We start from the raw sequence: 19,412 nt of genomic DNA, 5'->3' as shown, positions 1-19,412 counted from the left end.
TTTAAGGGGCATCTTGACAAATACATGAATAGGATGGGAATAGAGGGATACGGACCCAGGAAGTGTAGAAGATTGTAGTTTAGTTGGGCAGCATGGTCGGCGCGGGCTTGGAGGGCCGAAGGGCTGTACTTTTCTTTGTTCTTAAAATTGAGAACCTACCTCATGGCAGTAGCTGTTGAGTTTTTCTCTTGTAAGTGAGTGATCCATGAAGCATTAATGGTTTGTTTTGGTAATTGGTCAGGAGCCTGAGGTATAGTTACCTTCCTCAACTGCATTAAGCTATCTATCTGAATTGATGCAGCGCAGTACACAGCTGAGTGAACTGCTTTGCATGATCTATTCCAAACTTTGTGCACCTGATTTATCTAAGAATCTCTGCAGGTCAGAAGGAGGCCATTCGCCCCATCCAATCTGCATCAACCCTTTGAAAGAGCACTCCACCTGGGCCAATAACCCAACCTAACGTTTGGACACTAAGGGGCAATTTAGCATGGCCAATCCACCTAACCTGCACACCTTTGGACTGTGGGAGGAAACACATGCAGAAGAATGTGCAAACTCCACACAGTTACCCAAGGTCTGAATCGAGCCTGGGTCCTTGGCACTGAGGCATCAGTGCTAAAACTGTGCCACTATGCTGCCAGTGACTACAGGAGCAGGTCAGACTTAATACCTAACAATGGTTTAAGTTACCATAGTTTTTGAGTATTGCTGATAAAAGGAACAGGCTGTCAAAGACTCTTGCACTTGCTTGGACAGGTGCAAGAATACCAAATTTCAAAGGGAGCAGCAATTTATGCTGCGTGATAAAAGGGTGCTCCATGAGAAAAGAGTAACTGCAGGTTGACTCTGGTTGAGGAAGTGCCATGAAAAGTACATATGGGAACAGTTCGCCATGCTTTCGTTCAATTCACCTTTCCTCCTCTTAATGTGCATATGCTCCCATTAAAGCATGTACAATTTGATTGATACCAGAGTTATGGTTTGGAAAGTTGATGCATTTAAATTAACAGAAATAACTTTGCATGAGCATAAAGACGTGAACTAAACATGTGCCTGGCAGCTAAGCAATACATTTTGTGAAATTCATGTTAATGATTTGTATGGTCGCATTCGCTTTTTTAAAAAAAGTCCTGAACTAAAGGCTCATCAGTGCTACAGAGGTTTATCTTTCGGGAGAAGAAATTGAAGCGTGGTACAGTGTTGACGAGATGCAGAGCCTACCTGATTCTGCTCATTTTTATCTCTATAATTGTAGACAGTAATACTTCCCACACCTTCCCCTTTTCTGAATGTTTAGCATGTTTCACAAATAATACAAGAACTGTATTCTAGACCCATCATCCAGAATAGTTTTGAAGCAAGAATAAAATTATTTGTCAACTAATCATCTTAATTGTGTTATTGTTAGGTAGCCAAGAAGGGACCAGATACATCCATAATCCACGTGGCCTCTTCCCTGTTCCTTTTGGAAGAAATACAAAACCAGCACATGTGGCTAAAGTGAAAATGAAGTTGCGATTTCTGGGCAAGTTCTTGGCCAAAGCGATTATGGACTTTCGATTGGTATGTTTTATTGGTAACTGCTGTATGAATTTACTATCAAATATGTCTTCTGGCCGCACTTAATTTTAAACTTTCATATGATCTGTAAGTTCGTCATGTTAAAATTGGAGCTGGAGAACAATTTCAGTTTGTGAAATTGGAGGCATCTTAAACTGTCAGATGTAACTGTTATAGTTACTTTCACAGACTCCAGTTTGGACATCTACAGTTAACACTCAGATGGGAAGTAGGGAAAATCGAAGCACATCCGTGGGTGCATTAGCGCTAGTCTCATTTAAAATTATGGCTAAAGTACAGTTGTTGAATTGACCATTACTAAAAAGCCATGCTTCTAGCCATCAACTGTCCAAAATAATCACTGTTCATTATCAAACTTATTTCCTGCTTTATTGCCTCTGGTTTTGCTCCTTATTGAAAAGCTGATGTCCGTTAAGATTTCACATAAAGTGTGAACAAACCATTTCTGCCTTTCTCAATCCTTCCATTCCTGACACAGCCTCCAAAATGAGAGAAAGTTGTGTTTGGCTGTTTGCTGAAAAGAACTTGCACAGTGGAAGATGGCCATTTTCCATTCAGCAACTTGGTGGTTGAGGCTTCCATGTCTCTTCAGATCTACTTAAGACCTTTGAGGTTTTTTTAGTACCAGGAAAGGCTCTGAGTGAAATTATTTTTTAAGGGATGTAGCCCCCTTGAGTATTGTGATCTGCACAGCCACAGATCCAGTGATGTATCTACTTGTCAACATGTTTTGCAACTAGCACTCCTCCAGTATTCGGAACTTCTTTGTATCCCAGCAAACATGCCACCAAAAATAGATCGACTTTACACTGCTGCCTTTGAACCTGCATTCATATAGCATTTACTCATCCAATTGCTTTTTTTTTTTGATGCGCAGACTACGGTTTTTGCAAGTTCATTTTTATCAAATATAATCGGGTATTTGACCGATACTTGAGCAGATTTCAACTGGGTCTGAGAAATTAGACTCCCGAGAGCCAGGAGGACTTTTCTTCTGCTTGATCATGTAAAACTGTTACTGAAAAAATAAACCTGTTTCAACAACTCAGTAACTAACAAGTGACTTGGAGCCATTTAGCAATGGTTTCCAAACTAAGACTGTCAAGTTAGCCTGTTGTAGATTTCAGTTAATTGATAGTTCCAGACTGTTTAATATGGTTGTGATTGATTTGTCCAAATGAGTTTTTAAAATCTTGTGGACCAAAGCAAATTTAATTTTAATAAGCTCAAAATCTATAATTCAAAGAAGGGTGCCTCTGTTGGCAAGCTGCAACACTTTTTGTAAACTGAATATGTATGATTCTCTAAATAGTGGATCTTGCATAGATTGATAGAATGGCGAAGTGGAGTTTGAGAGCTAGTGATAATTGGGTCAGGTTGCACCGATGTAAATAAATTCGCATCAAAGTTTTGCATTCTGTCTTTATTTTTATGCACTTATTTATGTAAACTTATTGTGGTGTGATTGCTGCTTCAGCCAGTGGCAGTATTACAACATGCCCCATTCTACAGTGTGCGATTACAGGATGATCAGCTTATGTTACCAGTCCCTGTTCTAAATGGGGACATAGGAATTTGTAACTGAAAATGCTGATGGCAAGTGCAAACAGACAGTAGATTTTGAATATAGATACATTTGCATAGGTGACTTTGCAGTCACTGACCTTTAGTATACAATTTTTCTTCTCTTCATTGTACTGACTCACAAGTTTACATTACACCGGCTGCTTTACAATCAGCAGAAAATATGATCCCTCACTGAATAGAAGTAATTTAAGCTGTATGCAATTGACATAACACACGTAACACATTAGAAACTGGAAATTCAAAAGACTACTGTACATAACTGCATTCTTCTTGGATCACTTTAGTTAATGCATATCCATTTTCTATTCTGTCCTGTAGGTTTTGGAAACAGTATTTGATTCTGTGGTGCACATTGCTGCAATGTGCATCGCTGACTAAGTGATGTCTTATTTTACTGAAATTATAATGCAAACTATTCAAGAATGAGGAAAAATTAATTTGCATATTAACATTGAGTTTGCAAACAGTTGATTTATTGTGTTAAGTAATCTTTCTTTCTCTCTCTCTTTCCCCCCCCCCCCCCCCCCAACACACACACACACACTTGTTTTGAACAGTTGGATTTACCTCTTAGCCTATCATTTTACAAATGGATGCTGCGGCAAGAAATTTCCCTCTGTTCCCATGACATTTTCAACATTGATCCTGTGGTAGCAAAATCAATTTGTCACCTTGAGGATATCATAAAACAAAAGAAGAAATTGGAGCAGGATAGATCACAGGTAAGGTGAAAGTTACAGGTTTGGCCATTTTGTCATGTGGTGTCCTGCATCCTTGACCATCAAATTTCTACCACTATCTTGAGCAAGTGTATTTGTTACAATCAGAGCAAAAGAATAGTGTGATTGAAAATAAAGGGCAGTTTCATTGTTTGATTTAACTAAATATTATGGGATAGCGTGGACAGATGGAAGTCCCCTGGAAGAGAATAAAGATTAGAGTTGGGGAGGGAGGTGTCTAGTGTGAGATGTTAAAAGACTGAGCGCACACATTTGCAAATGTATTTTAAATCCCCTGTAATTGCAACCATGACACATGATCCATTATTACAATAGCAAGCTGTAGCTTTTTCACCTTCATCTTGCAATTTATTTGCATCATCACTTTCCCATTACCAGTTCTAAGGCATAATGTGGAGATGCCTGTGTCGGGCAGGGGTGAGCATAGTAAGAAGTCTTACAACACCAGGTTAAAGTCCCAACAGGTTTGTTTAAAAAATTGCTATCTTTTGGAGCACTGCTCATTCACCTGAGGAAGGAGCTGTGCTCCGAAAGCTAGTGATTTTAAACAAACCTGTTGGACTTTAACTTGGAGTTCTAAGGCGGTTTAACTTTTAGGTAAGAGGCTCTTTGCACTCTTCAGTGATTGGACCACTGGCAATAGGAATTTAAGTTTTCCATGCAGCAATTGCTTGATTGTTTTCATGGGTGTACATCCTTCAAAACTTGACATGGCGCTGCCATTTCGCAGGTGACCTACCCATGATATCTTCAACTCCTTTTTATAAACCATCTCTTCGGTTTTCCTGTCATTTGTATCTGATAACTCAAGCGGATACGTCCACATTTGAGAGGTTCCCCGCGCATTGTGACTTACCTACTCTGCAATTTACTCAGTACTTTTTCAGTTCTACAATATGTTGGCCGTGGCTGTTTAAAGTTGAACTATTTTTGTGCATGTTTTCGGGCTCCTGATGAGGAATTTTAATTTACCAAAATTTTCTAATTTATTTATCGTTTGCAAACTTCCTGTGCAATTTTCTGTTGCTTGGAATTTTAAGTCCAGTTTTGCATCCTTATTTGTATTTTAAACCCCCACCTCAGTTGAACCTGGAGACTGAAATGTCTGTTGTTGAATTGCTTAACCTTTAGCATGGTCCCATTTTCTGAATACTGATGGGTGCGCACCTACTAAGTCACAAAGCTGCTACTCAGTTCTTTGACTTGAGGTCCTGGAGTGACTTCAAATATATCCACTTCATTTCCTTCAAGTGCATTCCACATTTGGGGGGGGGGGGGGGGGGGAAGAGTTGGAGGGTAACCATCTAATTTGAACTTACCAATCTCCTTTGACCCAGTGCCTTTTCCTTCGACCATTCCATGTGCATGTCATGGAAAGTTAAAACTACCGAGTTACCAAGGGCAGATATTTGGATACCTGACAAAAGGTTAGATTTAATGTTGTCAATGTGGATCTCTTGATAGAGCAAAGAATGTCTCCAACAGGCTCTGGAAAGCCTCAATATGAATGGCTGCTCTGTGGAAGACCTTGGACTGGACTTCACTTTACCTGGATATGCCAGTGTTGAACTGAAAAAAGGAGGCAAGGACACGGTTGTCACCATACACAATTTGGAAGAGTACCTCAGGGTATGTACTTGAACAAGTTTCATCTGCATAATGTAAACAACAAAAGAACTTGGCTCCACTGCCAGATTCAAAGTATAAGAGTCCAGTGGAGTGAATCATTTCCTGTTGAATTCCAAATTCGGCAGCACGGTAGTACAGTGGGTAGCACTGTTGCTTCACAGATCCAGGGTCTCGGGGTCGATTCCCGGCTTGTGTCACTGTCTGTGCGGAGTCTGCACGTTCTCCCTGTGTTTGCGTGGGTTTCCTCCGGGTGCTCTGGTTTCCTCCCACAAGTCCTGAAAGATGAGCTTGTTGGTGCATTGGACATTGTGAATTCTCTTTGTGTACCCGAACAGGCGGCGGAATGTGGCGACTCGGAGCTTTTCACAGTAACATTATTGTAAGCCTACTTGTGACAAAGATCATTATTATTAAAATCCTCCCCCAAGTTTAATTAGAAATCTGAAGTACAGAATATTGTGTACCTGAAATTATTCAACTATTTTTCAGAACATTGTGTATCAAGTCCCACATTGTATTGTACTCAGGAAGTCTTGTGGATCTCCTTTTAAATGTCCAGCCATATTTCTACTTCCAATGGCTTAGCCCCTGCAATCAAAAGATTAACTGCGTTTATACTACCAGGAATATTCCGCAATAATATTTAATTAGCCCAGCAATTTCCCAATGAGTTGTCCATGCACGGGATAATCGCACATGCCAATTTGCACTCATCCATTGGTTTTAAAAACTGATTTTGCATTTCTTATCACCGGTTTTCACAAGACATCAATGGTGAACGATCAATCTGTCTGCAGCCCAAGTGCTTCCAATAGGAATTGCTTAGCTTAACTGCTGCTGTTCCTTTTGATGTCAGACCATTTGATTTGTCATTTGCTTTGTTGCGTTTTGCAAGTGTGCAATATACTGAAGTATTAATCATGTCAAAAAATTTCCTTTAGAATTGGTAAATTGGTCTGTAGTATCCAGAGTGGGAAGAAAAGATGGTTTATCACTTTCTGATCCTTGAGGATTATTTATGATTAAAATATTTGTTCTGTTGTTGTCCTATAATTTTCATCATCTGCAAATTACTTCTATTCCAGAAAATCTGATCTCAAACTTTGACCCCCTAACCTCATCAAGGCAAAGGAAAAATGATCTAATAACTATTTTGTCAATGTTTGACCAATGACCTCTGACCAATACTTTTTTTCCAGTTGTGGACAGAATTTCCAGCACCATTATCCACTCCATGTCTGTGTGCTGTTCCTCAGCTTCTCAATATGTGCTGATTACACCTAGCTCTAATTTTGATCAACTGCTCTCCATCCTCCAGAGATCTTGCTTCGTTGTGGCTAGTGAAGTCATCATCTTTAGCTCCTCATCACAAACTCTGTAACTGCAAACTTTTCCTTGCAGTTGTCTCCTGCTGAACCAGGGATTTGCTTTCTCTGCATGCTATTCAAACTATGTGCTCTCCATTGGAAAGACTACCTACTTCCACTCTCAACCTTGCCTCTGAAACCTCCAGACTTGGCTCACTGTTCTACTGTTCTATCCCACAGCAAATTCTGATTGCCCATCCCCTGCTCTTACTGACTTGTGATGACTCCTGGCAATCTCTGTTTCTCCAATTCTGACTATTTGTCCATCCTGACCTGCAATCCACCATTTACATCTGAAATTAAGCCTTTTCAGGTCCATCCTCCCCAAAGACCTTTTTTAACCTACTTTTCTGATCCCTCTCCTTCATATTTCCTTTGAACCACTGTCAACTTTCAAATGATTACACTTCTTTTGAAGCATTTTAGGATGTTCCTGTTAAAAGCATTTCATAAATGCAAGTAATTATTGTTTGATTTAATTAGCATTATGTTTCTTTCTGCAGCTGGTAGTATACTGGACCTTGAATGAAGGCGTTTCCAAGCAGTTTGAATCTTTTCGAGATGGCTTTGAGTCAGTTTTTCCACTCCATCACTTGCAGTATTTTTACCCTGAGGAGGTTAGTTTTTGATGGACTTGTGTTGACTTAGTCGGAGGCCACCTCACTGGGAACAATTTTAAAAATGGATGCAATTTTCCATCATGAATACATAGCAGTTCCCCTTGAGGTTGGTTTCCTCAAATGGTAAATTTCATTTTGATGGGATGACATTCTGAAGGAGCAGTAATGGTTAATAAATATTTGTTTTGGATTGTGCCAAAAAAACTTACTGTGCTTCAAAAATGTTGCCTCTCTTTCCCCCCCACCCCCCCATTCAAATAATGTCAAACTAAGTTGGCGGTCACAGTTTCCTTGTTCTCTCTAATACAATATAATAAATTCCTTCAATAAATATTGAGTGGGATGTGAATGTTTTGCTTGGGAATAGTGGTTAGTAGTATTTGTCAATTTTACTATCTTGTAATTTCCTGATCCATAAGGCAAACAAATCAGTTTGTTCTGATCCAAGTGAGCACACTGTTGCACACAAAAGAGCAGAACTAATGCATGAACTGTGTACCAAATGAAATTGAGGAAGTAAAACTTCTTAAAATTAAACATTGGGGATAAACAGTCACTCTTGTGGCTGCATCCACAGCGACCATTCTCAGATTTTTATTTTGATGCCATGCAAAACAGCTTGTTCTTGATCTCAATAATCCTGGAACATTAGGTGACGTTTTACTGCTCACCTTAAGTATACCTTGGCCATTCTGATCACCGAATTAAACCAATAAACAAAGATGTCTTTACAGCACTCAAATCTTCTATTGCAACTCTTGAATCTTGGTACATAAACCAAAAATGCTGGAAAACTCAGCAGGTCTGGTAACAGTTCTGGAGAAAGGGACAGAGTTAAGGTTTTGAATCCGTATGACTCTTCAGAGCTGTGATGGATTTTTGCTGTGAAATAAGTAGAGGAAAATAGCAGAGAAAGTGTCAGTGCTCTCTGCAGTGCAGACCCGTGTTCTGCTGTTAGCACATTCCGCCATCTGGTCTTTAGGCAACTATTCGCACCTTCCTTGGTCTTTAATACTCATTAACACTCCCTTTGTCTTGTGCCCATAATATCTTTGTCACATCTCTTCTATTTTGCTCCAACCCCATCTTCATCAGTATAAATCCATCATGTTTCTCCCTCTCTTCAACTCTGAAGCAGAATTATGTGGACATAAAACATTAACTCTGTTTCACTCTCCACAGATGCTGCCAGAGTTTTCTGTTTCATTTTAAAATTCCAGCATCTGCAGTATTTTGATTTTATTTGGGCATCTTGATCCTCCATTCTAGCTTTCTCTACTAGTTCTCCAGTAGAGCACAAGACATTACTGTAATAGTGACTATCTGCTAATGTTTCCTTATCAAAGTTTGCCAAATTCACAAATTGATGTCGCAACATATGCAAGGTATCTGCTAACATTGGTACAAGAGATGGAAATTATATCTCTCTTCAAGCATTCAGGAAACATTCACTGGATGTGTTCCCAAAAACGAGGCTTGCATCCTATCTGTCAAAGATTTGATTGGTACATTATTCAATCTCCTAATTATCACATCAAGTGAAGTTGTACTGGCGCAAATCGCATTGATGCAAACATTTGCTGAGACTTGCCTCCACAAGGTACCAAAGCCTTTTTCAAGTTGTATTTGTAACTCCATGTTGCTGCACTTTGCATTAGTTGGTGGTAAGCCCCACCTGAAAGGGACTGGCTCAGAGGTCATCAGGTTCTATGTAGGGCATCAGTTGTTAGCGCCCCTAGTTATTAGTGAAAAATGATGCATTCAAAGATTGAGTCAATCAGTTTGAGAATATAGACAAGACTGACAATTCAATGCAGAGCCTTTGTGGGCTTGTTTGTTTTGGCATCCCCTTTCCTTCAATACAACTTGCTGAAACTGATCTGCATTTGACCGTCTAACTTTAGGTTCCTGGCCTATCCCTTACTCTGTTAAAACTTGTCTGTCGGTGAATATTAACCCACCCCCCCCCCCCCCCCACACACACACATTTGTGTTAATTCTGATTGAGGGAGGCAGCGCGGTGGTGCAGTTAGCACTGCTGCCTCACGGCGCCGAGGTCCCAGGTTCGATCCTGGGTCACTGTCCGTGGAGTTTGCACATTCTCCCTGTGTTTGCATGGGTCTCACCCCCCACAACCCAAAGATGTGCAGGCTAGGTGGATTGGCCACACTAAATTGCCCCTTAATTGGAAAAAATGAATTGGATACTCTAAATTTTTTTTTTTAAATTCTGATTAAGGGAGGTAGATGGACATGGTTCACGTAAATAGGTTCATCCTTGCCACTGTGTGAATATTTATTGGCCATCTGAGACTCACTAAATCCTTCATATGCAACTTGAAATTCAGGAAGTTGTGACCCAATTTTAAACTCAATCCTGAAAGCGTTTCTGTGGAGGGGAAAAAGTTCTGAAACACGACTATTGCAAACCGGAGGTAAGCCATGGTAATTGGGTATTGAAAGCGCAGGAGGAGTTCAGTCAAATTTACTTGTTGCCTTTACTTGCCATTCTGACTGGTATGATTAGAACTGGCTGTTGAAAAGTCAGTAAACTTAAGTCTCTCAAGTTGTATTTATGATTGTTGCCACAAGACAGTTTTCAGCATCGCAGGAGGTTATCAATTTGTGTGTTGGCTGCTAAAGCAACCCTAAACTAATCCCACCATCCTGTTAATTGTCCATGTCACACTATTATCTATTTCATATATTTATACAAGTGAGTAGTGCCGCTACCCCTGCCTGGTACAAAGCATTTCACGTTAAGCATGTATAAATATATTTGAGTGACAACATTTCACTGACAATTATAAATTGACCCCTTGTTACTGCTTCAGCTCTAGAAGCCGCGGTCTTTCTGTATATTCACTCTCATCAAAATGTTTATAATTTTGAAAACCTATAAATCTTTTAGTCTTCAGTTGAAATAGTCCCAGTATCTTGTACTATATTCCTGTGTCTCCTTGTAATTGACTCCTGCCCTGGTAAATCTGTGGTGTGTACTCTGATTTTAATATATAATTGGCCACCCCTGCAAAGATGCAGCAGGACTTGCCTATCGAGTGAGAGTTACCTGGTCATAGTAAATCGTTATGACCTTCCTAAACAGAAATCTACAGTTTAATAAAGCATTTAAAAATTGACCTTTACTTGAAGTTCATGTTTATTTGCACTGTGTGACATTCTCCTTACTTGACCTGTAGTTGGATCAGCTACTCTGTGGTTCCAAGTCAGAGGCATGGGATGTGAAGACTTTAATGGAATGTTGCAGGCCAGATCACGGATATAATCATGACAGGTACAAGTGTTTCACCTGGGATTATGTCCCTTGGGATATTTTATTGCATTCAAAGTGCTACATAAATAACATTTATTGCAATTTCTGGAGATCATGTCCCTATTACCTGCTACAATTTTGGAAGAACTAAAGAAAGCTCAGAAACAACAAAAAGCCATTAAAGCCATTTCTCTGGGGGTTTCTGTCAAAGTTACAGTGATGATCAGGGATCACCTCCTAAATTTCTATCCTTATGTTTAATGGACAACATGAATGTGTAAAGCAGTGTTGGGACTGAAATGTTATCCCTGTCCTATTGTGAGAAAGTTGGACTAGTTACATCGCAGGAACAATCCATTCATCCCAACCCGTCTGTACTGGTGTTTATGCTGCACATGAGCCTCATCCCTCTCTGTTTTATCTAACCACGTTAACATAACCTATCCCTTTCTCCCTTTATCTTTCCCTTGAATTCACCAATACCATTGGTTTCAACTAATCCCTGTAATAGTGATTTCCATGGGGTGAAGAAGTTTCTCCTGCCTTCCCTATTAGACTTGATAGCTATCTTATCTTTATGGCTCCTAATTCTGTTCTCACCTGCAAGTGAAAGCAATGTCTTCTACTTTTACTCTTATCAAACCCCTTGATAATTGCAAAGACTTCTATCAGATCATCCCTGGACTTTTTTTCTAGAGAAGAGAGTATCGGCCTATGCAATATTTGCTGATGTGTATGAACTCTCTGATCTGGTATTCTAGTGATTTGTGTTTTTTTTACTGCTTGCAATGGACCTCTATTCTCTTTAATGTTATTCTACCTCATTGAGACAGCTATTTCTAATGTGTTTGTGACCTCCTTATTCCAAAATATATTGCCTTGCATTTATCTGTATTGAATACAGAACTGGCTTGGTTATAGAAGACAAGAGTAGCGGTGGAAGGGTGTTTTCGAAATGGAGATCTGTAGCTAGTGGTGTTCCGCAGGGATCATTGCTGGGGACCTCTGTTTGTGGCATATAAAAATGATCTGGAGGAAAATGCGGGTGGTCTGATTAAGTTTGCGGATGACACAAAGATTGGCGGAGTTGCTGATCGTGCCGAGGATTGTCAAAGGATACAACAGATTGGAAACTTGGGCGCAGAAATGGCAGAATCCAGACAAATGCGAGGTGATGCATTTGGAGGATCAAATCTATACGAGTTGTACCGTAAATGGCAGAACCCTTAGGAACATTAACATACAGAGGGATCTCTGTGTGCAGGTCCACAGTTCCCTAAAAGTGGCAACACAGGTGACCACGGTGATTATGAAGGCATATCGCATGCTTGCCTTCATCAGCCAGCGCATTGAGTACAGGAGTTGGGAAACCATGTTGCAGCTATATAAAACCTTGGTTCTGCCGTGTTTGAAGTATTGCCTGCAGTTCTGGTCACCACATTATCAGAAGCATGTGGAAGCTTTGGAGAGAGTGCAAAGAAGGTTCACCAGGATGTTGCCTGGTCTCTCGAGTGTTGGCTATGAAGAGAGGTTGAGTAAACTAGGATTGTTTTCACCTGAAAGATGGAGGTTGAGGGGAGAACAGATAGAGGTCTACAAAATTGAGAGGCATGAACAGGGTGGATTGTCAGAGGCTTTTTCCAAGGGTGGAAGTGTCAATTAAAAGGGGGCACAAGTTCAAGGTGAGAGGGAGAAAGTTTAAGGGTGATGTGCGGAGTAATTTCTTCCGAGTGGGTGCCTGGAGGGCGCTGCCAGAGGATGTGGTGGAGGCAGGCACATTAGCAACATTTGAAGGGTATCAGGATGGGTAAATGAATAGGGAGGAAATAGAGGATACGGACCGAGTAAGGGCAGAAGGTTTTGTTTTTAGTTAGGGCATCCATGATCGGCACGGGCTTGGAGGGCCGAAGGACCTTTCATGTGCTGTACTTTTTTTCTTTGACATTCATCTGCCAATTACATGCCCATTCTGCAACTTTGTTAATGTCTTCCTGCATTTTGTCATGGGCCTTCATTTCACCCACCAATTTTGTCATACACAAATTTTGAAATTGAACTTTTAAATACGGAGTTTGAATAGGTTATGTGAATGTTGAACAACATCGGTCCAAGTACCAATCCTCCTGAAATGCCACTTCTTGGCATTTGTCGATACAAGTAACTTTAACCTTTAATCACTGCTCTGTTTTCTACTTTTGTAGCTAACTTATCCAGTCTGCCACCTATCCCTTGATTCCACATTATCTAACTTTAGGGCAGTTGGCTTTTTGGTACTCCAAATATATTGTGTCTACTGTATTATCCTTACCTGCCCTGTCTGTCACTACTTCAAAGAATTCAACCTTCCCTTTTGAAATTTGTGCTGATTATATTTTCGGTATGAACAGGCTACATTGGTAGCTTTTAGAATGTTTCTGTAATTTTTCATGTTTAAGTTGGTGTAACTGGTTTATTCTTCCTCGTAATATGTGGTGTATCCTTTGCAGCAGTGGGAGCAGAAGTAACTATTAAGAAGAGAAAGCTTGATGAATCTGGATGTTGGATCTGTATAAATGTCTTTATGCTTGCACTGAAAGATGCACATTCTGACTTGTGGAGATTATTATTTCTGAAGAAACAAAAGCTCTAATTTAATCTCTTTTTTTTTTTTTGCTCCACAGTCGTGCGGTGAAATTTCTGTTTGAAATACTCAGTAGTTTTGATGGTGAGCAACAAAGACTATTTCTTCAGTTTGTTACTGGAAGTCCCCGACTACCTGTTGGAGGTAAGCCTACCTCTGTCATTGGGTTTTTTGTTTTGAAGAAACAATTTTATCTGAAACATGTTCAGCTGTGATGGTTGTAAACTAGGGCATTTCAAATCTTTGCACATTAGCATACTGGATTCTTCCCATTTGGAAGAATCAAGTTTTTTTTTAATTCATTAAGCCAGCATTTATTGCCCATCCCTAATTGCCTTCAATTGAGTGGCTTGCTAGGCCATGTTGGAGTCGACCACATTGCTCTGGATCTGGAGTCTTATGTAGGCCAGACCAGTAAGGATGGTAGATTTCCTTCCCCAATAGGACATTAGTGAATTAGATGAGCTTTTATGACAATTGACGATGGTCTCATGGTCATAGTTAGATTTTTAATTCCAGATTTTTAAAAAATTGAATTCCATCTGCTGTGATGGGATTCAAAGCTGGGACCCCAGATCATTACTTTGGGTCTCTATTGTTAGTCCAGTTACAATAGCACTATGCCATAGTCTCCCTGTAAAGAATTTTCATGTATAGATCACAACCTATCTCTTGAAGTGGATTTAGCAATTGTATGGTTCAGCACATAAAACCTCAACCTAATACTTCACTGTTATTTTCTTGCATAACAATAGTTAATAAATTTCAATTGGCTGTAATGAGCTTTGAAATGTCCGGTGGCCGTAAGAAGCACTGTAGAAATGAAAAGCCATCTCTCTCTGTCTTTTGATGATTCTTACACCATTTTAGCTTTCAAAGCATGACATCTTAGCAATCCGACAGTACTGTACTGAAGTGTCAGCCTAGATTGTGTTCAGATCTCTAGATTTGAGCTTGTACTCTCAATCTTCTTACTCTGAAAATGGGCTACCACCACTGAACCAGGGCTGATGCCTCGATCATTAATTTCCCAATGTAGGTATGGCTTTGTGTGCTCACCCTATTGTCTCAATGTATAAAACTCAACCTCTTTCTTCCCACTGCTGCTCTCATTATGAACTGGTGTATCTTCAAACTTTCTGTGCAATGTCTTTTGACTTAATCTTTCTGTTGACATTGGCCCAACTGCTGGGGGATGGGAAAGAGAACTGACTAGACTATACATAGTGCAAAACATTTACAAATAATGGCCTGAGTGTGTAATCTTTGCTGGATGCACTTGTCTACAAAGAATCAGGAAGTCCACACCCACACTTTTTATGAGCACAGCTTAAATATAGCTTTTACTGTTGAAATGATTTGCAAATTTGGTTCACATACATACTGCAATGAAACTTATGCAAGTTCTTATTTTTTACAGGGTTTCGGAGTTTAAACCCTCCACTTACCATTGTCCGCAAGACCTTTGAGTCCACGGAAAACCCTGATGATTTCTTACCCTCTGTAATGACCTGTGTTAATTATCTCAAGTTGCCAGATTACTCCAGTATCGACATAATGCGTGAAAAACTTTTAATAGCTGCTAGAGAAGGGCAGCAGTCGTTCCATCTCTCCTGATCACAGCGTCTGAATCCTCAAGCTGCCTGTTACAACAAATGACAAAATCATGATTTATTTTCTAAGTGTATCACTGCATCAAGGCAATGTGTACAGCGTACTTGTTGTAGAAATGGCTTGGTATGCTGCAAATCTTCAACAAAAAGACTTGGATGGTATATTTATTAAAATAGCCCCTACGGACTGAGAAATTGAAAAAAAAGACCCCAAACTTAATGCAAGATTTAAAACAAAAATAAATTCTTAAAGAAGTTCTCGTTAATTTAACAATTATTTGGGTGCAGTTTTTAAATTGCTTTTTGCTGTGTGGTATTCAAAATCAAAAGAAAGGGATGTTTTTCTTCCAGGATGACGGAACAATAAAATGTCACTGTGCAGTTTGATATTGGTGTGTATATCCATCTGGAGCCTATATTTCTCGTGTTTTTTTTTGTTTCCAAAGATTAATATGTACAAACATACAGAAATGACAGACTTATACCTTGCATAAAATAATTTAAGCTCTGGTTAGTGTCATTTGCATTTTTCTCTTGTCTATCTTCACCCTCCTCCATCTAGTTTGTCCATTTATGTTTAACTCATCTGCACTTGTGTGATGTAACATAGGGTTCTGTTTTTTTGTGATGTTTCTTAATCCCATGATTCAACAAAAGGTTAAGCCAAGGGCTTGAAGATTTTAAGCATTTCTTAACCTCCATTGGCCCAACAATTGTATCATAGTCTAAAATTTATTCCTGTTTCCAATATTTGCCAGTAGTTTTGTTGCAAAATAATAGGACTGTTGGCAGAAGCCTTTAATCTCTCACTAGATTTGTTTACAGAATGATTTCAGGCAACAATTAATACTGAGAAATCCCTTTTCCTTTTTTTTTCCTTTTTTAAATTCTGTAGTTTAAACCAATATCGGGCTGGTTAGTCTGTTATTCAAGGGACAGGTAGCATTTCCAGTTGGTGTAAAACTTTGAGAAAAGTTCCACTTGCTGTTATAGTGGGACAGTTGCTTTATCTTGTTTAATTTACCTTGTTGTAGTTCACTTAATTGTTTTTGCACTGCTAGCTTTGAACAAAAGTAATAGTTGAGCTCTCTTGGTTTGATAAGGATAGTGCACCTGTAAACACTGCTCTGTCCAACTGTTCATGTGCTGATTTCTGAAATCTGCAATAACTACTTCATCAGGTTAATGTTTTTACCTGAACATAAATAAATAAAATGTTTGACTCACTTTTTGTATAATTATTTTGTATTCAGCAACCAAACTTTTCTGATTCAGGGATAGTGCCAAAGTGTCTTTTTAACTGAAGTTGTGTTGGAGTTTGAGTAAATAAAGGTGGAAATATTCAATGTGGCTGTAATGCTTGGAGCACTGTTGCATTCAGTGGCCCTCTTGAAAGTAAAAGAAATCACATGTATTTTAAAAAACTAATCCTTCAATGGTGTTGAAAAATTGATATTTGAGGGGTCGAGCTGTGAGGACGTAATCTAACCTGGCAGAGGAGTCTAGCTGAGGATGTAATGTAACCTGGCAGAGGGGTCAAATTGGATAAATAACCAAACATTAGAGTACTATAGTTTAATAATTGCTTCACTCTTGTTGGCTGTAATGCCTAGCCAGTTTATCTTGATCCTTAAAAATTATGGCTTGACTTGTTTCAAAAGTTTACAGATGTTTTAAGGGAATCATACATGGGGAAGGAGAATAAAATTAGAGTAATTATAAGATTCAACCCCTACCCTCCAGAAGCAAAAAGTGGATTTAAATATTCCTATTCTCTGAGCAAATATTTCACTTGAGCCGATCTAGCCATAAGGCCAGCGAGAACTTCAATATCTGGTCTCCCATGCAGGAAATCCCTGATTGAATGGTTCTCATTCTGCAGCCTGTTCTTAACTATAGGGGCTGGTTTAGCACACTGGGCTAAATCGCTGGCTTTGAAAGCAGCACGGTTCAATTCCCGTACCAGCCTCCCCGAACAGGCGCCGGAATGTGGCGACTAGGGGCTTTTCATAGTAACTTCACTTGTGACGAGCAATTTTCATTTTTCTTTTTTCAACTGATAGTGGAATAAAAAACTGGATTAAAACAGTTACTGATTCCCATTTAGTTCAATGGCAGTGGTCTTATTGGACTACCTGAGGAAATAGGTCCCCTGGATACCACATGTAGATTTGTACAAATTGCTCTGGGGGAGGGGGGGGCGGAAAGAGGAGGTAAGAGCGATTAATTTTTTTTTTTAAATGAAAACTTTTGAGTACATTGAAATGATAGCCCATCACACTTTGTCATTAACCTTCAGCATTTAGACTTTATATATAGTTATATTAAACTCTAAATTTAAAATGGGCTTAAACTTGTACTATATAACCAAGGAACCCTTTTAGTACACTTGTTGCAGTTTTCATCCATTTTGTAAAAATCACTGTTTTGTGCTTGCAAAAGTATTGAAACATGCTATTGACTTCAGCCACTTATATAATTTGTTGCTTCATCCCTATAATTTGCCTGTTTTGCCTGCCTATTTGGTTCATTGCGTGTTACTTTATGAAACATTAAAAAAAAATTGAACTAGTATGTTGTAAACCTGAGCACATTATTGATTCACATATAAAAGGGAGTGAGGTTTTGCGGTTGACAGCAAAGACTGACTGAGTGCCAATTCCACCATGTGGACTATGAAAATAGTCCTCCCTCCATTCTTTTAGTGTCAAGTTTACTGAATGGCCTGCCAAATGTCAATTGAAAGTAGGACTTCCTAGCCATCCATTACACTATTTTGTATTTTTTTTTTAAAAGTTCACATTGAATGATTTGTATTGAAAAATGAACTGGTGGGAAATGCACGTTACTTATAGATGTCTTTCATCTACAGTTTTTTTTTTTTAAAGACTGACCTAGTATAATGTCTCTTCCAAATTAATTAAATTATAATTAGATCATGGATGTGCCCAAGATTCGAATATAGGAACAGGGAAAGGCCATTCAGTCACTGTGCTCTTATTATGGTTCTTTTCACACCACCATTATTCTTTGTTTATCTACCTCAGACTTCTTTCTGTCCTTCATGAATTAGGAATTGATACAATTTCCCTTTGAGAGCTTTGCAGGAATAATTGAAAATTAGGGGAGAATCTACAAACTGTTTTCTTCATCCACAGTGGGTAATCTCAAAAATAGTGTTGTTCTTTGTTCAGTTGACGCACCTATGTCAATGAATGGAAGAAAGAGGGGCAATCCATCCTTGTAATGTAAGATATCCTAGGTGTATATACGCACATAGGATTATGACTTTGTTTAGTCTCAAGATTAAAGTTTTTCGCTTTCTTTTTGCTTAATGAAATAGTTAAAAAGTTGTTAATTCCTATGTTGTTCTGGGTTTACTATGTCAGGATGCAATTTAGCTGACTGTTAATTATTTGCTGAAAAGACAGGATTTGTAAGATTTACATCTCGATTTGTTTTTGTGGCCACATTGTGAAATGAGTTCACCAATTCAGGTTCTCTGGAGTAGAATCATGAAGACAGAATGGAAACAAATTGGCATCCGTTGATTTGAAGGAAATGCTTCCACCCTGGGGATATTATGATAACATTGGCCGTGCTATAAATAATTAGCACTGACAGTACTTGTGAGAAACAGATTATATATACTCTGAGCTTTTCTTTAACAAACAAGTGTTATTTTTAGGGTGTTAAGCTGGGGAAATAGAACAGAGTATAATGTTATTGACCAAAGATATTGTGTGTTTGGAATTAGTTGAACACAATAAAGTGAGAACATTGCAATGGTGTCGGAAATCAAACTGCTTACCGTAATCAATAGAGGGTAAATTTGGATAACATATGAATTGGGGTGCTGTTGCTTTTAGAACGCCTGTACCTGAATTAATTAGCTGCCTGGTAAAAGCAGTATTAATTGTGGTAGTACATCCTTTGTAAGAACAAAATACAGATCTTAATTTTGCGAATTTGTGGGTTTTTGGATCAACCAAGTATCCAATTAAGAAATATGCAACTTTTTAATTTTAGGGGTGTGGTTTGTGCAAGTTGGCAATGTGCTAACTTCTCTATGCTTCCTCTTAACCTCTACATATTAACTGACAGTTGCACCAATATGGTCCCACCCAGCTATACTAGCTGTCGACCAATTGGGTTGATGTGCATTAATTGGAAGTCTTCAATTTGTGCCCTCCAGGAATTGTTTGACACAGATAAAACATCCAAGATTTGCTATTTTCTGAACTGGAATCCATTGGTGTCACAAATGAAAATACCAGGTGTCTCAGACTGGATCATTTTAACTTTCAGTGGTAGAAAGTGGGTGATAACTGATCAGATTGCCTTCACCAGAAGGAAAATTGGGAGAGAAACTAATCTGA

General features: G+C 39.0%; 1 protein-coding gene across 16 annotated transcripts in view; it reads left to right on the top strand.

Moving 5' to 3' along the window:
* Positions 1-16,259, top strand: part of trip12 (thyroid hormone receptor interactor 12) — a 172,686-nt gene extending 156,427 nt beyond the window's left edge. For 15 of the 16 annotated variants that reach the window (XM_072473935.1, XM_072473934.1, XM_072473937.1 and 12 more), the window contains 7 exons: positions 1,412-1,566; positions 3,729-3,893; positions 5,376-5,540; positions 7,411-7,524; positions 10,727-10,821; positions 13,461-13,564; positions 14,841-16,259. In XM_072473935.1, the coding sequence (XP_072330036.1) occupies positions 1,412-1,566; positions 3,729-3,893; positions 5,376-5,540; positions 7,411-7,524; positions 10,727-10,821; positions 13,461-13,564; positions 14,841-15,037 (995 nt within the window). In that variant the 3' untranslated portion in view covers positions 15,038-16,259. The remainder of the gene's footprint in view (positions 1-1,411; positions 1,567-3,728; positions 3,894-5,375; positions 5,541-7,410; positions 7,525-10,726; positions 10,822-13,460; positions 13,565-14,840) is intronic. The other variant, XM_072473942.1, reaches the window with a different exon arrangement.
* Positions 16,260-19,412: the final 3,153 nt, after the last annotated feature.

This window comes from Scyliorhinus torazame, chromosome 14 (assembly GCF_047496885.1).
Source record: "Scyliorhinus torazame isolate Kashiwa2021f chromosome 14, sScyTor2.1, whole genome shotgun sequence".
NCBI classification, from domain to species: domain Eukaryota; kingdom Metazoa; phylum Chordata; class Chondrichthyes; order Carcharhiniformes; family Scyliorhinidae; genus Scyliorhinus; species Scyliorhinus torazame.
This window is presented reverse-complemented; position numbering and strand designations above follow the sequence as displayed.